Genomic DNA, 19,832 nt, shown 5'->3' with positions numbered 1-19,832 from the left:
CACGAACCCGTGTCCCCTGCATCGGCAGGCGGACTCTCAACCACTGCGCCACCAGGGAAGCCCATGGCTTCATTTTTAATTCATTTCTTTTATCTCAATGTAAATTATGTCCAAACTTAATTTTTTTTTTCCAGTTTTTTTGTTTTTTTTTTTTTTTTTAGCGGTACGCGGGCCTCTCACTGCTGTGGCCTCTCCCGTTGCGGAGCACGGGCTCCGGACGCGCAGGCCCAGCGGCCATGGCTCACGGGCCCAGCCGCTCCACGGCACGTGGGATCCTCCCAGACCGGGGCACGAACCCGTGTCCCCTGCGTTGGCAGGCGGACTCTCAACCACTGCGCCACCAGGGAAGCCCCCAAACCTAATTTTGAGCCCAGGATTTGGTGGAGAAGTTTCAATAAAAACTGAATTAGTTACCAGTTTTATATTTGCCCCCCCTTCCCACTTTTTTTTCTTTCTTTCTTTTCTTTCTTTCTTTCTTTTTTTTTTTTTTGGCAGTGTCGAGATGTGAGAACCAGAGAGGTTGGAATCCAAGAAATTCATCACAAAGTGCGTCCATACCAGGTTAGTTTTTTCATTTTATAGAGAGATTGGGTCCTGTTCATTAATCTTTGTCAAGCCTGGGCCTACACCTACTTACCAGTAGGACCAAACCCTAGAAGTTAATGAGTAAACTAAGAGCAAAGAGTAATTCAGAGTGAAGTCAAGCCAGGAAAGCCAGATATGAGGGTGGCTCAACTCTAGAAGAGCCAGGTTAGGAAAACCAAGTTTGAACTTCATTGTAGATCAGCACTGTCCAGTAGAACTTTCCATAGTGTTGGAAATGTTCTATAATCTGTGCCATCTAATAGGATATCAGCTACCAGTCACATGTGACTTGAAATGTGGCTAGTGCAAAGAACTTAGTTTTTAATTTTATTTAATTTCAAGTAATTCAAATGTAAATAGCCCAATATGACTAGTGGCTACCTTCAGGTAAAGCTGAGTGTCATGTGCTTATCTCTGTGCAACTGTTAAATTATTGCCTGTTGGTGGTAATCAAGTGAATAGATGAGCCATATCAACAGGGGTTTCATACACGGTGTTTGTGATGAATTAACTTCTCTCCTAGAATGACATCGTGTTAGCTCTTTGCCAGATTTTCTGTGGGGGTTAGCTGTCGTGTGGGAGCCCATTTGAGAAAGGCTAGAGTAGATCTGCATTGATATTTCTGTTCTCAAAGTGAATTGTTTATTTGATTGACATTTTTCACATTTTGGATCTTTTGAGGAAAAAAGTAGACCCAAGCATAGTTAGTCATTTTGCCAAATTCTTGTGCAATCCAGTTATTCAGCAAACATTAAGTTGAGGAGGAATGTCAGTATTAGTCTGTTTATTCACCTCACTGTGGGTCCAGTCTGCCCATTTTCAGAGTGTATCTGGGTGTGACCATGCCCACACATGTAGCTTTCTCTGCATGCATATTGCTTATATTTATGCAAAGTACAAGGGACACTTGAGCAGGAGGCAAGAGTCAAAAGCCCATGTAGATTGCTGACACAAAAGCTTCCCCAAAAGCCCCTCTCCGGTGATTGGATTTTCTTTAACATGTTAATCTCATAACTAGGCATACTATTTTAAAGGTCCTGTGGGATACTTTTTTAAAAAATTCCATCAAGGATTAAGTAACCAATAACACATTTTTTTCCCTTAAAAGCAGGTTTTAGTGGAGGAGGTAAGGACTAGAAAAGGAAACCATTGAGTACCTGACAGTTCTGGGGCCTCAGGGTGCTCCCAAGAGCTGCACACGTGACATAATGTATAATTTTACCTTAGAGACTCTTCATGGAGGATCAGATTTAAATACATGGAAGCATTTACTGACCCAAACTCTATAAGAATCACAAGGTTAATGAGGTTCAGATATTTATGAAATTGTAAAACTGGTTTCCTTTTTTATAGTCCATGAACAAGTCATGAACTCTTGTTTAATCAGTGCTATTGAGAGGAGACAAGTAAAAAGAAACATAATTTGTGGTTATTTATTCTTTATCCCTAATCATGGATATTAGTCTAAATAAACATATATAATTATAGAAACACACTTTGTTCTCTAATTTAAAAAAAAAGTTTTTGCGTGGCTTTTTATGAAACAGGTTGAATTGGTAAGAAGAGATTATGTTGCAAATGGTGGCTGGGAGACATTCTTATCCTATGAAGACCCCGATCAAGACATTTTGATTGGCCTCCTGAGATTACGGAAGTGCTCAGAGGAGACATTCCGTTTCGAATTGGTCGGGGGGGTGTCCATAGTCCGAGAGCTGCATGTGTATGGAAGTGTCGTCCCCGTCAGCAGTCGGGATCCCACTAAATTTCAGCATCAGGTATCCTGTATTCCATTTCTATTTGACTATGATTAAGAAATTGCTCAAAGGAGGAAAAGAGAAAAAGAATGGGGCGAGGGTGGGAGCAGAGGAAAAGGAGAGGGGAAATTCGGGAAGTGTAGAAACAGGGGAACCAGTATAATACTAGAGTTGTTCAGAGATGTTTTCTCTTTAAATTGCTCCCCTTTGGGTGTGAGGGAGGGGGAGGGAGAGATAAATTGAGACTCAGTCAAGTGGAATATAATAATAGACTGAACCATATGAAATTGCTATTTTTGAAAGTCAGAAATGGTCTAATACTGGCAATTTCGTATGATTCAGCTATTTGGGGATCGAAGGAGATGATAATTTGAAAGAAAGCACTTAGGAAATGTTAAAGCACTTCATAAAGACAAGCAAGCTATGTGATATATATAGTGGAACATTATTCCACTCCCCCAAACAACCTAAATAAATAACTCACTTTTTTAAATTTCAGGAGAATAGGTTAAAACTGCTAATGGTGGATGTAGCATAAACCCCCATGTTGGCGATTTAAGAATATTGCCTGGTTTCAAAAAGCTTTTTAGAAATTGAAGAGGTGACTGATAATACAAGGGTAGATGCCCCAGACTTTCATCACCTGGAGATTGCCTAGAACTTGTTTAAAAAGAGACAAGTCGAGAGGCAGTTACCCCCTTGCTGTGACTAGATTACATCATCCACAGAATACCTTTTGATGGCTTTTGTTGCAGTTATTCCTAGTCTGCTACAGTGTGCTTTTGGTATAATTGAATAGTGAAACTTTTCCTTACACCCGTAAATGGTTTTTTGTCACTCTTATTTTAAGAGTTTAGCAGCTACGAAATATTACCCTTCTTGTTTTATGGACCCCTCTTAATGACTTCTTCCCTTCTTAATTCCCTAACCCCTCCATTGCCTCTTACAGGGATTTGGCATGCTACTGATGGAGGAAGCAGAAAGAATAGCTAGAGAAGAACATGGATCTGGGAAAATAGCTGTTATATCAGGTAACTGGGGGAGGGCAAAGTTCATGATTCGTTCACATTTTTAACTTGGTACCACAATGAAAAGTACCTCAGGCCTCTCTTGCCCCCATTTATGATTATTATGTTCAAAATTGGGCAGAGCCAAATAGGGAAAGACTGGTGCTCAAGCACAAAGAAAATTCCTGTAAGCAGTTTGGCGGAATAGAGCTTGCAGAAGCTCTCCATCTTGTGAGTGGCGAGGCCAGTAATCTATATCGTGTCTTCCTCGTGGTCTGGCACACTGGTCTCTTGTGCTTTGTGCCCAGTTACTCTGTCTGGGAAAAATGAAATTTGATGATATGGATCTAAGAAAATCATAAGTCAGTGTGGAGATTTGTCAGTATCATTCTGGAAATTAAAATAGAATCTAGTTGCCAGTACCAGATGTTTAAAGGCAGAGTTCCTTGCTCCTTAGAAATTGTTTTCAGTGACTTGTCCCTGGGGAGCAAGTTTTCTTCCCCTGTGTGGAAGCTTTCCCCTTACCTTGCCTAGGACATCAGGTAAGTGGAGAAGCGGGCATGTAAAGGAAGGCCTGCTCTAAGTGGAGCAAGAAATAACTCATACGCACCCTTTCACTCATACTCTAGCGTGTCATACATATCCTCACAAACTTTGCTATTCTCAATAAGAAGCTAACATGGTGAAAGCCATGATCAAAATTCAGGTTATTTTCCCTCCAGCATTTGTTTTCCCATTAGACTATGGCATTATTAAATGAAAGTTGAAACGACACTTTTTAAAAAAAAATCAGTAAGTTGTTGCCAATCAATAAATCAATACCTTTGCCCAGATTTCAATGATTCCAAATACGGAAATGTAATGACCCAGGCTCACTTAATCGATTATTCAGTCTGGCTATGGTTTTTGGCATTATCCAGACAGATAATAAAGCATTTTTTAACATGGCTAGCTCTCTCTATGTTTCTTTGTTATCTTTAATATTTTTTATTGAAGTACAGTTGATTTACAATGTTGTACTAATTTCTGCTGTACAGCAAAGTGACTCAGTTATACACATATATACATTCTTTTTTATATTCTTTTCCATTATGGTTTATTCCAGGAGATTGGATATAGTTACCTGTGATATATAGTAGGACCTTGTTGTTTATCCATTCTGAATGTAACAGTTTGTATCTACTAACCCCAAACTCCCAGTCCCTCCCTCTCCCTCCCACTCCCCCTCCCCCCTTGGCAACCACAAGTCTGTTCTCTGTTTTTTCTGTGTTATCTTTAATCCCACTAAAGAAGTAGGAACTAAATGAGGTTCACCTAATTGGTGCCGATATTTGTAATAAAAAAATGTTTACTTCTCAATTGTTTAGTCTGTGGTTGACCAGAAGTCAGCCTTTCCTGGTACCAGGAAAGAGCCAGACCGACTCAGAACTCTTTGTACATGTGCACCCGTGGATTACCCGAAATTTCAGTGGCCTCTTTTGCCAGCTCACTGTCGGTGTTTTCGGTACAGTACTTCCCAAGCGTTAATGTGCTTGTGAATCATCTGGAGATCTTGTTAAAATGCAGATTCTGACTCATTAGGTCTGGGGTGGGGCCTGAAAGCCTAGATTTCTAACCAGCACCCAGTGATAACCTATACTGATTGTCTTCAGACCATACTTTGAGTAGCAAGGTTTCAGTATTCTCTTCCAAATCACTAAGGTAAAGATATTCTCTGTGACCCTGGCAGTGCCTGCATTCCCGAAGTCTGATATGCAATCAAGTGATTTTCTGGTATCTGTGGGAACTTAATCAGTTTTAAAACTGAAGGGCATCTGTATTCTTTTTAATTTTTTTTCTTTTTTTTGGCTGTGTTGGGTCTTCATTGCTGCACGTGGGCTTTCTCTAGTTGCAGTGAGAGGGGCTACTCTGTTGCAGTGTGCGGGCTTCTCACTGCAGTGGCTTCTTTCGTCGCGGAGCGTGGGCTCTAGGCACGAGGGCTTCAGTAGTTGTGGTGCACGGGCTCAGTAGTTGTGGCTCATGGGCTCTAGAGCGCAGGCTCAGTAGTTGTGGTGCACGGGCTTAGTTGCTCTGCGGCATGTGGGATCTTCCTGGACCAGCGCTCGAACCCATGTCCCCTGCATTGGCAGGCGGATTCTTAACCACGGCGCCACCAGGGAAGTCCCACGGCATCTGTATTCTTTCACTTCTCCATTATATTTAATTTGCCTTCATGATATCTATCTCTTTTTAGAAATGTTACATGCAGAGAGGGGCCTCTGACTTGCCCGAGGTCACATTCAGTTGCCTGTAAGAGCCTCAGTTTCTGCTTTTTGAGCAGTGTCTTTATAAGTGGAAATCAGCATCTGTCCTCTTTCTAGCTTTTTGTTACACTCTAAATAATAGCTCAATTTCAGATCATCTGCTTGTAGAACTTTTAAAATAACAAGAAGAGACTTGCTAAAAATAACAGGGAAGAACCTTTCTGCTTATTAGTTGTCACAGTAAGACTACTCGGTTTCTGTACAGGGGTTTCTCTTAGCCAGAGGGTTTCTACAGGAGCAGCCCTGGAGTGCATTCTTGGTGCTCAAAGGAGTTCTGTGTTACTTCCTGTCTCTCTGGTCTGTGAGCCTCCCCACCACTGGTCTCTGCTGGGGAAACCAGCTAGGGCCTTGACTTGCTGTTTGACTGACGATCTGATCACTCTTCGAATGAAAACACCCAAGAACATTTACTCTGTGTGTGATGCATTTTATTTCTCTAATTTAGTAATATATTACTGTTCTATTTAAGTTTCTGAATCAGACATCTGAGGTGTCCATTATTCAGAACTGCAAGGAGGGCAGATTTAAAGTGTTTTTTTATCATAATGTGTTTTTTTTCTTCCATATTTGTTCAGTTGACTTTGGTCTTTCTGATTTAAGTACAATGCTGTGTGTGTGTGTGTGTGTGTGTGTGTGTGTGTGTGTGTGTGTGTGTGTGTGTAACTGGTTTTTGTAAAAAGTGAATTATTCTCCATAGGTTGATCCTTAGAATGCAAATCTCCTTGTGATAGTACTGGTGCTTGTGTGCTGCATTTATTCACAAGACTTCATTAGATGTGGTGTGTAAGAAGAGACACTTGGATGGGGGTGTTAGGATTCTATTGCTGCATTGACGGTAGCTCTCCTTGTGATCTTGAATAATGTTGCTTGATCTCCATGGACCTTTATTTCTTTACTAAAAATAAGTGGGTTAGGTTATCTTTTACAGTTCTAACAGTCTAGAATTCTGCCCCTTAATATCTTCATTTCTTTTAGTTCTCAACAAGACCAACTGTGTTGTACTGATTACATATGAAGTAGATTCTTTTCTAAAACCATATTAAGAGACCCTTTAATTTCATTAGTAATTGATCTCAGTCTCATTTAGTTTGGGGTATTTGATGATAAAGTTTCCCGTATGTAGCTAATCCTAGCCATGATTTGTGGAGGCATGTCCATTTCTTTCCCAAGTAGTGATATTTTATGACCTGTGTCCTACTTTTTTTTCCCTGACCTTGTCCTTGATTTGTAAATCCATCTTTGTTCTGGTCTTTAGGCTTTTGCATAACTCATACACGGTGGTGGCCTAGGTATTCTGTCCTGGCATAACTAGTAGCTTGAATAAAGGGAGAGACAGATCATTTATCGTTCTGGTTTCTGTGACTGTAAGAGGAATGCATTTATGTAGAATTTTTTTTCTTTAAATTACATCCTGATTCATTGTGACTTCCCTTCATCTTGCCAGCAGATTTGCTCTGTTTCCTTGGAGTTATAATCTTTGATTCTGCCCTTAGACAATATTATTAACTACACAGTAGATGTGATTTGAATCACTCGTCAGAAAGACTCCATACAGTCTAGTTTTCCATATTAAAACCAAATTGTTTTTACCTGTTACCTCAAGATATTTTGTTAATTAAAGGTACATACTGTATATTTTATAGCTGATTTATCTTTTTTAAAAGACTAACTTTGTAGCTACATGAGAAAACTGAAAACTTGTTTATCAGAGTCCAATGAAGCACTTTCTCAGAGTGACTTTTAAGTTTATTCATTCTGCTTAAGTATATAAAATTGTCTTAGTAAGTAAACTGTGTGTTTTAAAATTAACCATCAACTCTAAATGTGAAAATTAAACAAAGCAAAAATGAAATGGCTAACTTCATCAACATCAAAATCACTACGTGTATTGAGTATCTCCTGTGTGCGGGGGACATGGGCTGAGAGGGCAGAGAGAGGAAGGAGGAGATGCCACCCTGCCTTTGAGGGATGTTGACATGGGGCCAAGCAGCTCACTCAGTCTTCACCCTGCGGATTGTCCTTAACTGCAGAGGAAGACAAATTTTTCCCTACTTAGACTATTTCTCAACTCAGGATTAGTTGCTTCAGCGTAAGAAAATCATCTTTTCCTACATATAAAAATGGGTAAATCAGTAGTATGAGAACAACCAGCTTATAATGTGTAGGCAGGAAATAACAGTTAATTGCTGCTAAATATCTAAGTGGTTAATTAATCTAAGCAGTTAATTAAGTTAATACTTAAGTCCAAGACTTTAGTATCTTTCATCAACTTACTCATGTCGCTTCGATCAGCACACATCTGTTTAAGAGTAACAAATGGTATCTACTTAAAAGCCATGATGTTTATCTACTTGGATGATCAGCATTCTTTCCTTTAAAAATGTTAAGATGGAGCAGTTTTTTCTCTTCCCTCTCGTATGGTGTAAAGTGCAAAGATTACACTGTAGAACTTAACCATAACATTTGAAATGCCATCACTAATAATCACCATGGAAACTGGAGATCTCTGATGTCACACCGCCCATACGATTTCTCAAAGGGCAAATATAACTGTCGATAGCCACTATTTAAAGAGCCACTTAATACCCCCAACAAAATGATTTTTTTTCCTTTAGGCAGTTTTGGCTAGGCATCAGATCCAATCATGTTCCTGTTTCTGTTTGCCAAGCTAATTGCTGTGCATCAAGATGAACAGCTATTCCCCAAGCTCCCCCACTACCTTCGTCATAAGCAGTATCCTATTTGTGTTCTTTCAAGTAGAAAATTAACATGGCCATTGGCCAAGAATTGTACCAGGCTGACGGATCAAACAATGATGATGAGAAACGAGGAAAATGTCTGAGTGTTTGATGACAGAAATCACTGAAGTCAGAGTCTGATAGCCATTTTGTTTAAACCTATTAAAAAGGCAAAGAAGAGGGGAGAAGACAAGAGCTTAAATACAGGATGAGCAAACGAGTCACCGTGGGATGACATCGTTCTAGATCATGATGCTCAGAGTTGTATGACTCTAAAGCCACATGTACAATCCCCACTAGTGAAAAAAATCAATGTGCCTGAGACGTATAGCATCCGATATGGCTTCCTGGGACTGAAATTAATGGTCTTGTGGCCCAGAGCCACTGATGAATCAAATGATATGTGGGCAGAAAGTAACAGTCGTTTTGTTTTAGTGAACTATGAATGACTGAGATTACTTACTGGGCCCCAGAAACTTGGCCTGTATTCCAGGCTGTAACACATCTCCCTCCTTTTGAGGTGAAGGTAGTTTTATTCTTTGCATTATAATCTAGTTGGAAAAAAAAAGGGTACATTTGTAACTAGATCTGTCTGGTAATGGACTTGTAATCATCACCAAAATGTCTAGAAAAGCTTTTCCTTATTTTGGTTTACCTATTTGCTAATGGACACAGGAAGCCTGCCAAATGCAAACCAGTTTGTGTTGCATGTGTTAATATAGGACTTCTCAGAAAGGAAGGGAAAAGGCTGTTTGCTCTTTTATAGCTTCTCTTTCATCCCTTTACATAATTTATCTTTTCATAAATTATCCCCTAACTATTCCCTAGTTAAATGCACATTATTCGGGTTCTGTATATTCCTCTGTTTCTTTCATTTTGATATTCTAACTGTGATCATACATATTTCTTTTTTGGTGCATGTTCCAGTGGGATTTTATTGTGGTGGTGAAGAATATCTTTCTTTTCAGGAACAATAGGTACAACTTAAAATATTGCTTTACAACAAGAACTTTATTAATTTCTTCGTCTTTATTAATCAGACTAGCACTGATGACATAGAATACTACTTAGCTTAGTATCAAATTAGCTAAATGTGTGCTAAGTGGTGTCCGTATTGCTGTGGAGGCATTGATGCATAGCTCACTTCAGGACTCTTTATTCCCCGACTTGATGTTTATTCATTTATAGATGAATCAGGTACCAGTTATATAATACATTGCATATCAAGTGCATTGGACCCATCTCTCACTTGGCATCACATGACTATATTAATTAATGCATGTTTTTCAAATATTCCCAAATAGGCCATTAGTTTCCACTGTTTGGATCTTGTGGGCAAGTGAATTTTTGGTGAGGTTTCCTAGGCAGAAGCTAGTGATACCAGTAGATATGCTGACACTGGAGGAACAGGATTTGGATTTGGCAAGTGCCATTGCTCTTCCCACGCCCATGCTGTCAAGTCTTCCTGTGTGTCCGAAACGTGTGGGTTAAAGTCTCGGAGGATAGCCTTGCTAATTTGGTTGACACACCTACGTTTGTAGACTTTTTCTCCCCCTTCTTGTTCCTTTTTGTTTATGGGTATTGGGAATGATAGCTGTATACTTCTGCTTGGGTAGAGGAATAGTGTTATATTATGTGGTTCCTAATAATATGCCCGAGAGGTCTGGGAAGGACCACCTTTATTGTAAAATTACATGCTTCACAAGCTTTTTTCTGAGCAAGGACTCCTTTTCCAAAGTGGTCTAGCCTGCACTCCACCATCTGCTGTCTATCACAAAGGCTCTTTTATAGTTTGTTGCAGTGTTAACTCCTTACCAGTGTAACATTCATGTGATTAGTACTGTGCTTTTCTCTAAACGTTTGACATTGCTATAACTCATTCAATTTGATAAAGCTTTTCTCTTTTAGATCTATTAGAGGCAGGGCTTTGGCAGATTCTTCCCGTTTGGGTGAGGAGGTGACTAAATAATGCTGGAAAATACTGATGCTCCCTTTTTTTAGCAACAACCAAGATACTGACATTATAGAGCCTTTTTAGTTTGGGCATTTCTAATTCCAGCAGGACATACACAGGGGATTTCTTTGGTCAGTCTGGCTTAAACTGTTGACTCTAACCAACGGCTCACATTTTCAAGACATTAAGTGGTGGATTTAGGTTTTAGATTGTAGCCACAGGGTAATGTTTCCTTATGCACCTCATCCTGTGCCTCCCGATGCATCCAGTTGTTCAGTTTGACCACCATTTGTGAATGAATCACTGATGTCTAGTATACCAGTCAGAAGCCCCAGATCTATACCCTGTGTGGTCTGTTACCTCTTCCTGCAAATCCTACTAATTAGTGGTTGTCTGGGTTATTTATTGTGGTGGAACACACCACCCCAAAATTTAGTGGCTTCAAACAACCATTTTATTTGCTCAGTGATTCTCTAGGTCAGACATTCAGCAGGGCATGGAGAAGATGGCTCATCTCTGTTCCATGATGTCTAGGGCCTTGGCTGGAGTGGTTGAATGGCTGGCAGCTGCTGGAGTGGCTTGCCTAGAGTCTGTCTCCTAGCTGGTAGCGGGTGCTTAGCGGAGACTGTCCACATGAGCACCTTGCCGTTTCTCCACACACCTTGAACTTCTCCTAGCATGAAGGCTGGCCTCTAAGAGGAGGGAGGAAAGGCCTCGGCTTAGAAGTTGCAGAACATCTTACATGCATCATTTATCGCTGTGTAATAAAAAAAAGCCACAAAACGTAGTGGCTGAAAACAACAAGCAGTTATCTCATGGTCTCTGTAGGCAAGGAATCCAGAAGGGACCTAGCTGGGTGCCTCTGGCTCAGAGCATCTCATAAAGCTGCATTTACAGTGTCAGCCGGGACTGTAATCATTTCAAGATTCAATTGGGATGGAAGGGTCACTTACAAGTTCACTGTATGGTTTTTGGCAGGCTTCAGTTTCTCACGGGCCGTTGGTCTCAGGGCCACAGTTCCTGGGGAAAGCAGTAAATTGTATATAACATAAAAATTGCCATTATAACCATTTTTAAGTATACAGTTCAGTGACATTAGTTTCATTCACAATGTTGTGCAACCATCACCACTATTTCCAAAACATTTTCATCACCCCAAACAAACTGTACTCACTAAGCAGTAATTCCCAATTTCACCATCTCCCAAGCCCCTGGTAACTTCTAATCTACTTTCTGACTCTGTGAAATGGAATCATACAATATGTGTCCTTTTGTGTCTGGCTTATTTCACTTAGCATAATGTCTTGAAGGTTCATCCATGCTTTACACACACACACACACACACACACACTCTTGGGTTGTTTCCATCTTTTGGCTATTGTGAATAATGTTGCTATCACATTGGTATACAAGTATCTAATTGAGTCTCTGCTTTCAGTTCCTTTGTGTCTGTACCCAGAAGTGGAGTTGCTGGATCAGTGGTCATTCCATTTAACTTTTTGAGGGGTCACCAAATTGTTTTCTACAGCTGCTGCATCATTTTACTTTCCCATCAACAGTGCACAAGGGGTGCAATTTCTCCACATCCTTGCCTGCACTTGTTATTTTCCTTTTTAAAAAAAATTTTTTTTTATTTTATAGCTATCCTAATGGTGTGAAGTGATGTTTTATTGGCGTTTTGGCTTACATTTCCTTAATGACTAAAATGATGTTGAACATCTTTTTGTGCGCTTATTTGTCATTTGTGACTTTTAAAAAATGTCTATTCAAGTCCTTTGCTCATCTTTTGTGTTGTTTGTCTTTTTGTTGTTAAGTTGTAGGAATTTTTAATATCCTCTGGCTACAAGACTCTTAAATGATCTGTGATTTGCAAATATTTTCTCCCATATATATTCATAAAGATAGTGGTCTGTAATTTTCTTTGTAGTGTCTTTGTCTGGCTTTGGTATCAAGGTATTGCTAGCCTCATAGGATGAGTTAGGAAGTGTCCCTTCAGTTTTTCGGATGTGTTTGAGAAGGATTGGTGTTAATTCTCTAAACATTTGGTAGAAATCACCAGTAAAGCCGTCTGGTCCTGAGTTTTACTTTGATGGGAGGTTTTTTATTATTGAATCAATCTCTTTACTTGTTACAGGACTATATAGACTTCCTGTTTCTTTTTTTTTTTTAATGCTTCATCTCATCATTTTTTTTAACATGTTTATTGGAGTATAATTGCTTTACAATGGTATGTTAGTTTCTGCTTTATAACAAAGTGAATCAGTTATACATATACACATGTTCCCATATCCCCTCCCTCTTGCGTCTCCCTCCCTCCCACCCTCCCTATCCCACCCCTCTAGGTGGTCACAAAGCACCGAGCTGATCTCCCTGTGCTATGCGGCTGCTTCCCACTAGCTATCTATTCTACGTTTGGTAGTGTATATATGAGTGTATGTATGTCCATGCCACTCTCTCACTTTGTCACAGCCTACCCTTCCTCCTCCCCACATCCTCCCTGTTTCTTCTTGAGTCAGTTTTCGTAGTTTATGTTTCTAGGAATTTGTCCATTTCAACTAGGTTATCCGATGTGTTGGTGTACATACATATTCATATTGTTATTCATATTCTCTTATAATTCTTTTTATTACTGTAAAGTCAGTAGTAATGTTTCCTCTTTCATTTCTAATTTTAGTGATTTGAGTCTTTTTTTCTTTGTACTTTTTTTTTTCATACTTCGTATGATTTCAGTCTTTTAAAATTTATTAAGACTTGTTTTATGGCCTGATATATGATCTAACCTGGAGAATGCTACGTGTCCACTGTGGAAAATGTGTATTCTGCTGTTGTTGGCTGATGTGTTCTGTTAGGTCTAATTGGTTTAAAGTGTTGTTCAAGTCCTCCATTATTGAAAATGTATATGGTAGTCTTCAGCTCTTGTAGAACTATCTATTTCTCCCTTCAGTTCTGTCCATTTTTGCTTCATATATTTTGGGGCTCTGTCGCTCGATGTATATACATTTATAACTGTTAAACCTTGATGAATTGAACCTTCTATCAATTTGCAACGTCCCTCTTTGTCTCTTATAAACTTTTTTTTTCTTCTTCTTTTTTTTTTTTTTTTTTTTCACTGCGCCACCGGGGAAGCCCTATAAACTTTTTTTTACTTAAAATGTGTTTCATTTGATACTAAATCCACCCCAGCTCTCTTTTGGTTATGAGTTATTTTCTTAGTGATTACCTTAGGGATTGCATTTAACATCATAAATTTATAACAACCTAGTTGGGGTAATACCATTTTAGTTTGAGTAATATGCAAATACTCTGCTCCTATACATCTCTCTCATTTACATTGTTACTGTCACAGATTACATCTTTATACCTGTCTGACCTTTGACATAAATTTATAATTATTTTATGAATTTGCCTTTTAAATTATATAGGGAAAAAAGAGGAGTTACAAGCCAAAAGAACAATAATATCAGCTTTTATATTTACCTATGTAGTTATCTTTACCAGTGTTTACTTATTTCTTCACATGGCTTAATGTCCTTTTATTTCATCCTGAAGGATTCTTGTAGATTAGGTTTAGTGATAACAGATTTCCTTAGCTCTGGTTTATCTGGAAATGTCTCAATTTATCCTTTATCCTGAAAAATACTTTTGCCAGATAAAGCATTTTTGGTTGACAGGTTTTTTTTTCTTTCAGCACTTTAAATGTGTCACCCCACTTCCTTTCTGACCTCCATGGTTTCTGATATCAGCTCTTAATCTTATTGAGGATCCGTTGTATGTGACGAGTCACTTCTCTCTTGCTGCTTTCAAGATTCTGTCTTTGGCTTTCAACAGTTTGACTGGGGACTTCCCTGGTGGGCCAGTGGTTAAGACTCTGCGCTTTCACTGCAGAGGGCCGGGTGCAATCCCTGGTCAGGGAACTAAGATCCCACATGCCGCTCGGCACAGCCAAAAAAAAATTTTTTTTTTTTTTTTTTACTATAATGTTCCTCAGTGTGGATCTCTTTGAGTTTATCCTGCTTGGAACTTGTTGAACTTCCTAGGAGTGTAGATTCATGTCTTTCATCAAATTTGGGAAGTTTTTGGCCATTATTTATTTTTTCTACCCTTTCTCATCTCCCTCTGAGACTCCTATGATGTGGTGTTAGTATGCTTGATGGTGGTGGTGTAACACAGGTCCCTTATTTTAGCTATTGTACTTTTTGGCTCCATTATTTCTGTTTGGTTCCTTTTTATAATATCTCTTTATTGGGTTCCCCCCTTTGTTCATACAGTGTTCTCATTTCCTTTAGTCCTTTTTATTTTCTTTTTTTAATTGAAATAGATTTGACATATAACTGTAATTTTAAGATGTAGAACATGTTGATTTGTTACATTTATATAATGCAGTATCATTGTCATTGTAGTGTTACACCTCTAAGACATCACATGATTATCATTTCTTTTTTGTGGTGAGAATAATAAAGATCCAGTCTCTTAGCAGATTTGATGTTTATAATGCAGTACTGTTGTCTGTAATCATTATATTGTGTATTAGATCACCAGGATTTATTTATCTACAGGTGTCAAGTTTGTACCTTTAAACGGCATCTCTCCTATTTCCCTACCCTGCAGCCACCGGTAGCCACCATTCTATGCTCTCTTTTTACAGGTTTGGCTTTTTCAGATTCCACAAGTGGTATACAGTATTTGTCTCTCTCTATCTGACTTATATCACTTGGCATAGTGTCCTCAAGGTTCATCTATGTTGTTGCAAATGGTATGGAAATAAATTTCCACCTTTCTTAGGGCTGAATTATATTTCTCTGTGTGTGTGCGCGCGCGTGTGCACGTGTGTGTATGAACAGGTTTTTTTATCCATTTATTCATTGACATAGCCTTAGGTCGTTTCCATATCTTGGCTATTGTGTATAATGCTACAATAAACATGGGGGTGCAGATTTCTCTTCAATATCCTGTTTTTATTTCCTTTGGATATATACCCAGAAGTGGAATTTGCTGGATCATATGGTAGTTCTAAATTTTTGAGGAACCTCTGTACTGTTTTCCATAGTGGAAAAAAACATTACCAACTTACATTCCAGCAGTGGTGTGCCAGGCTTCCCTTTTCTTCATGTCCTTACCAGCACTTGTTATCTCTTGTCTTCTTGGTGATGGCCATTCTAACAGATGTGAGGTGCTATCACATCGTGGTTTTGACTTACATTTCCATGATGATTAGTGATGTTGAACACTTTTCATGTACCTGTTGGCCATTTGAATGTCTTCTATGGCCAATAGGAAAAACGTCTATTTAGTTCCTCTGCCAATTTTTTTAATCAGATTTTTTTTATTGAGTTATATGAGTTTTTATATATTTTGGATATTAACTCCTTATCCAGTATATGGTTTGCAAATATAAATATTTTCTCCCATTCTGTAGGTTGCATTTTTTTTTTTTTTTTTTTTTAACAGTGCAGAGGCTTTTTAGTTTGATGCAGTCCCACTTGTTGACTTCTGCTTTTGTTGTTTGTGCTCCTTTAGTTCTTTGACGTGATTTCCTTTAGCTCCTTGAGCATAATTAAGACAGTTGACTTTGCCTAGTAATCACAGTGTCTAAGATTCCTCAGGCATAGTTTCTGTCAACTTCTCTTTTTCTTGTGAATGAGTCTTAGTTTCCTGTTTTTGGTATGCTTTGCAATTTTTTGTTTAGAACTGCACATACTCAAGAATTATAAAAGTCAGATTCTCTCCCTCCTCAGGGATTGCTCTTGAGGGCTGCAGTCATCCACTTGTATTTTTTCAAGCTATTTTGGCAAAGTCAGTATTCTTTGTTGCATGTGCTCACTAAAATTTCTTGTTTCATTTTCTCTGCAATCAGCCTGTGACCTGACAGGGATTTCCTTAAATGTCTGGATCTTTTTTCAAAAGGTGGTAAGGGAATATATCTCTTCAAATCTTACAATAGATACCCTTACTGCCCCCCCACCTGGCTCCAGCTAGCCACTCTAGGAGAGGGGGATGGTAGGTGGTTCACATCTGCTGCCCTCTTACCAAAGGGCAGCGGCCTCTCCCTTCATCAGGCACTCCCCTGGTTGCTCTAAGTGCCTTATCAGGTTCTGGTGTCCCCATGTAGTTGGGCTTTGATTGTTGTTTCCAGCTTACTGGTTGTTTCAGTAGACGGACTGATCTCTAGCGTTTTCTACTCTACCATTTTCCTTCTTAAAGTCTATTTTTTTTTTTAAAGACTATAAATAGAAGTGATCCCTCTTCCTACCAGGTTACCGATGACAGTCTTTAACTTCTACAGAAACAGACTAATGATTTGAGACATGAAGTAGTGAAAATGATCTGTGACATAGCATACATTCTTCACTGGTGGGAATAGAACAACTCATTTTTGAATTAGACGACTGTGGGCCCTCCTATGTCAGACTCCCTGTGAAGAATAAACCTAAGAGCTATAGGATAACCCCCCAGCATCTCCCTACTGTAAGTATCTCCCTACTGTAAGTTACCACAGTAGCTTCTATTTAGAGTTTCTATACGTGCTTTATAAGTTACTGCTTTTATTCTTTGTTCATTTTTACTTTGTTATCTTGGTGTACCCATTTCAGAAGGAACAGGGGAACCTTTAGGCTGCTGGGTAACTGGTTGAATCTCTTCTCCTGAGATATTCTCTGTATCTTCCAAGGTGATGGAGAATAAATGTACTAACGTGCTGTGTTAATGACTTGCAATAACCACCTCCTTTGAAGAGCTAAGGTCATAGGCGGGTAACCTTTAAGAGTTTCTTTTTAACAGAACAGGAAAAAAAATTCTCTTTCAAAGATTTAGGGTCATTGAGTTAATTTGGCTCATTTTCAAACATTCAGAAGAAAAACCTTTCCCCAACTCTGATCCCAGTGTGTATTGTTGAAGAGTGAAATATTGCCATCCTACTAAGAGATCAATGAGATGTAATAAAATCTCATTGCAGTAGCAAATGAATGAAACTAATGAATACATTTGCCTTGTATTAATGCTGCCAGTCCTATATCAAACACTCAATAAATAGTTGATTAATTGAACCCAAAAGTAATTAAAAGTTTTTTGAAGTTTTTATTTCACTGATTTTTTTGTTTATTAAGTGATCACGACTTGTCTCAATTTTTTGCATCTAATCAGAAAAATCAGAGATTTAAGTTTCAGAGGATAGATTTCGCATATTTTCTCTCTTTTTTCAAGATTGGCTTTAGGAATGTGATGTGGGCTCAATTTTTATTCAGTCCAAGACATAACTAGCCATGAAGCACAGCCCTGTGTCCTAACAAAGGTCATGTCAAAGAACAGGAATGAACCTCCAGATTTCAAATTCATTTTCCTTCTTCAGACATGAAAATGTCTATTAGGCTAGAGTTTTTCTTTTCTTGAAGATTCCAGGAGGTAAAACTCATTAATTTCCAGGCTCGTAGTATATCCTCAATAAATACTTGATTAAATGATTTCTTCCTCTAAGACACATTAGAAATTTCATGTTCTTTGTCCAGTTGGAATCACTAAACCCAAGTTTTCTCATTTGATTTTCCATATGCATGAAGAACTGATTTATTTCCCCATTTAAAGAAACATTCATGAAGTTGAAATAACTTAATCTTACCTTCTCTTTTTCTTTTTTTTTATTTTTAAAAGTTGACAGTAAACTGTAGCAAATAGACAGCAAAGTTGATTAGATGTTAAAAAATGAATTGTTTAACCAGCCCCTACTTAGGTCAAGAACATAACCAACATCCCTGTTGACCCCACCCCATTGTAATCCCCTGCCCTCTCCTTGCCTTCCTCCTTCCCCAGTAGCCTCTTTTTTCCTACTTTCTTCTGTGTGTTTCTTTATATTCCACTATCTAATTATGAATCATTTATAAATAGTTTAGTTTTGTTTTTAATTTTACATAAGTGGGATCATTTTGGTATATTTTTGTTGTTCTGGCTACTTTGGTGCAACATTGTTTGTGAGATTAAGTCACGTTGTGTGTGGCTATGTCCATTCATTTTCATTGATAGGCTGGATTCGATTATGCAAATATCTCACAATTTATCTTTCTTACTCTTGCTGGATATTTAGGTAGTTTCCAGTTTGGGCTTATGAATATTCTTATATATATATCTTAAGCCTCATAAACACACATTTGTGTGGAATATATACCTAGGGGTGGCATTGCTGGATTTCAGGGAATACATATGTTCAACTATAAGAGTCTGCAGAGTGGTTTTCCAAAGGGCTACCAATTTTCACTCCCACCAGGAATGTATAAGAGTTTCAGTTGTTCAGTATGATGTGTATGTAGTGGTGTTTCTTTGTAGTTTTAATTTACATTCCCTGATGACTAATGAAGTTGACTACCTTTTCATATGCTTGTTGGCCATTTAGATGTCCTCTTTTCTGAAGTGTCTGTGTGTGAGATATATTTTTTCAAAAATCCACAAGACATTATTATTACTACTACTATAATTGTTGTATACAGTCCATATTCATTTAGATTTACTGGTATATTTATCACTTTCTTTGCTCTTCAATCTTTGCTGAATCTCTAAGGTAGTTTATTCATTTTCATTGATACATAGGATTCCATGATGTGGATATAGCACAGTTTATCTGTTTTACTACTGCTGAGAATTTATTTGGGTAATTTGCAAGTATTTTCTTTGTACCTATAGAATTTATTTTAGTAATAATCTGCTGGTAGCAAATTATTCTAATTTTGATTGTATGAAATGTCTTATTTTGCTTATTCTTAAAGTAAGTTTTCACTGAGTATAGAATTCTGGGTTTGCATTTATTTTTTTTCAGCACCTTGAAGCTGTCTTTCCACTGTCTTTTTTTTTAAACATCTTTATTGGAGTATAACTGTTTTACAATGGTGTGTTAGTTTCTGCTTTACAACAAAGTGAATCAGTTATACATATACATATGTTCCCATATCTCTTCCCTCTTGTGTCATCCTCCCTCCCACCCTCCCTATCCCACCCCTCTAGGTGGTCACAAAGCACAGAGGTGATCTCCCTGTGCTATGCGGCAGCTTCCCACTAGCTATCTAATTTACATTTGGTAGTGCATATATGTCCCTGCCACTCTCTCACTTCGTCACAGCTTACCCTTCCCCCTCCCCATGTCCTCAAGTCCATGCTCTAGTAGGTCTGTGTTTTATTCCCGTCCTACCACTAATCTCTTCATGACATTTTTTTTTCTTAGATTCCATATATATGTGTTAGCATACAGTATTTGTTTTTCTCCTTCTGACTTACTTCACTCTGTATGACAGACTCCAGGTCTATCCACCTCATTACAAATAACTCAGTTTCATTTCTTTTTATGGCTGAGTAATATTCCATTGTATATATGTGCCACATCTTCTTTATCCATTCATCTGTTGATGGACACTTAGGTTGCTTCCATGTCCTGCCTATTGTAAATAGAGCTGCAATGAACAGTTTGGTACATGACTCTTTTTGAATTATGGTTTTCTCAGGGTATATGCCCA

At 38.4% G+C, this 19,832-nt stretch overlaps 1 protein-coding gene across 1 annotated transcript in view; it reads left to right on the top strand.

Moving 5' to 3' along the window:
• Positions 1–19,832, top strand: part of ELP3 (elongator acetyltransferase complex subunit 3) — a 102,202-nt gene that overhangs the window by 64,132 nt on the left and 18,238 nt on the right. The window contains exons 11-13 of the mRNA XM_028494221.2: positions 496–561; positions 2,133–2,360; positions 3,289–3,370. Of these exons, the coding sequence (XP_028350022.1) occupies positions 496–561; positions 2,133–2,360; positions 3,289–3,370 (376 nt within the window). The remainder of the gene's footprint in view (positions 1–495; positions 562–2,132; positions 2,361–3,288; positions 3,371–19,832) is intronic.

This window comes from Physeter macrocephalus, chromosome 9 (assembly GCF_002837175.3).
Source record: "Physeter macrocephalus isolate SW-GA chromosome 9, ASM283717v5, whole genome shotgun sequence".
Lineage (NCBI taxonomy): Eukaryota > Metazoa > Chordata > Mammalia > Artiodactyla > Physeteridae > Physeter > Physeter macrocephalus.
Note: the sequence above shows the minus strand (reverse complement) of the source record. Positions and strands in the feature narration are given on the sequence as shown.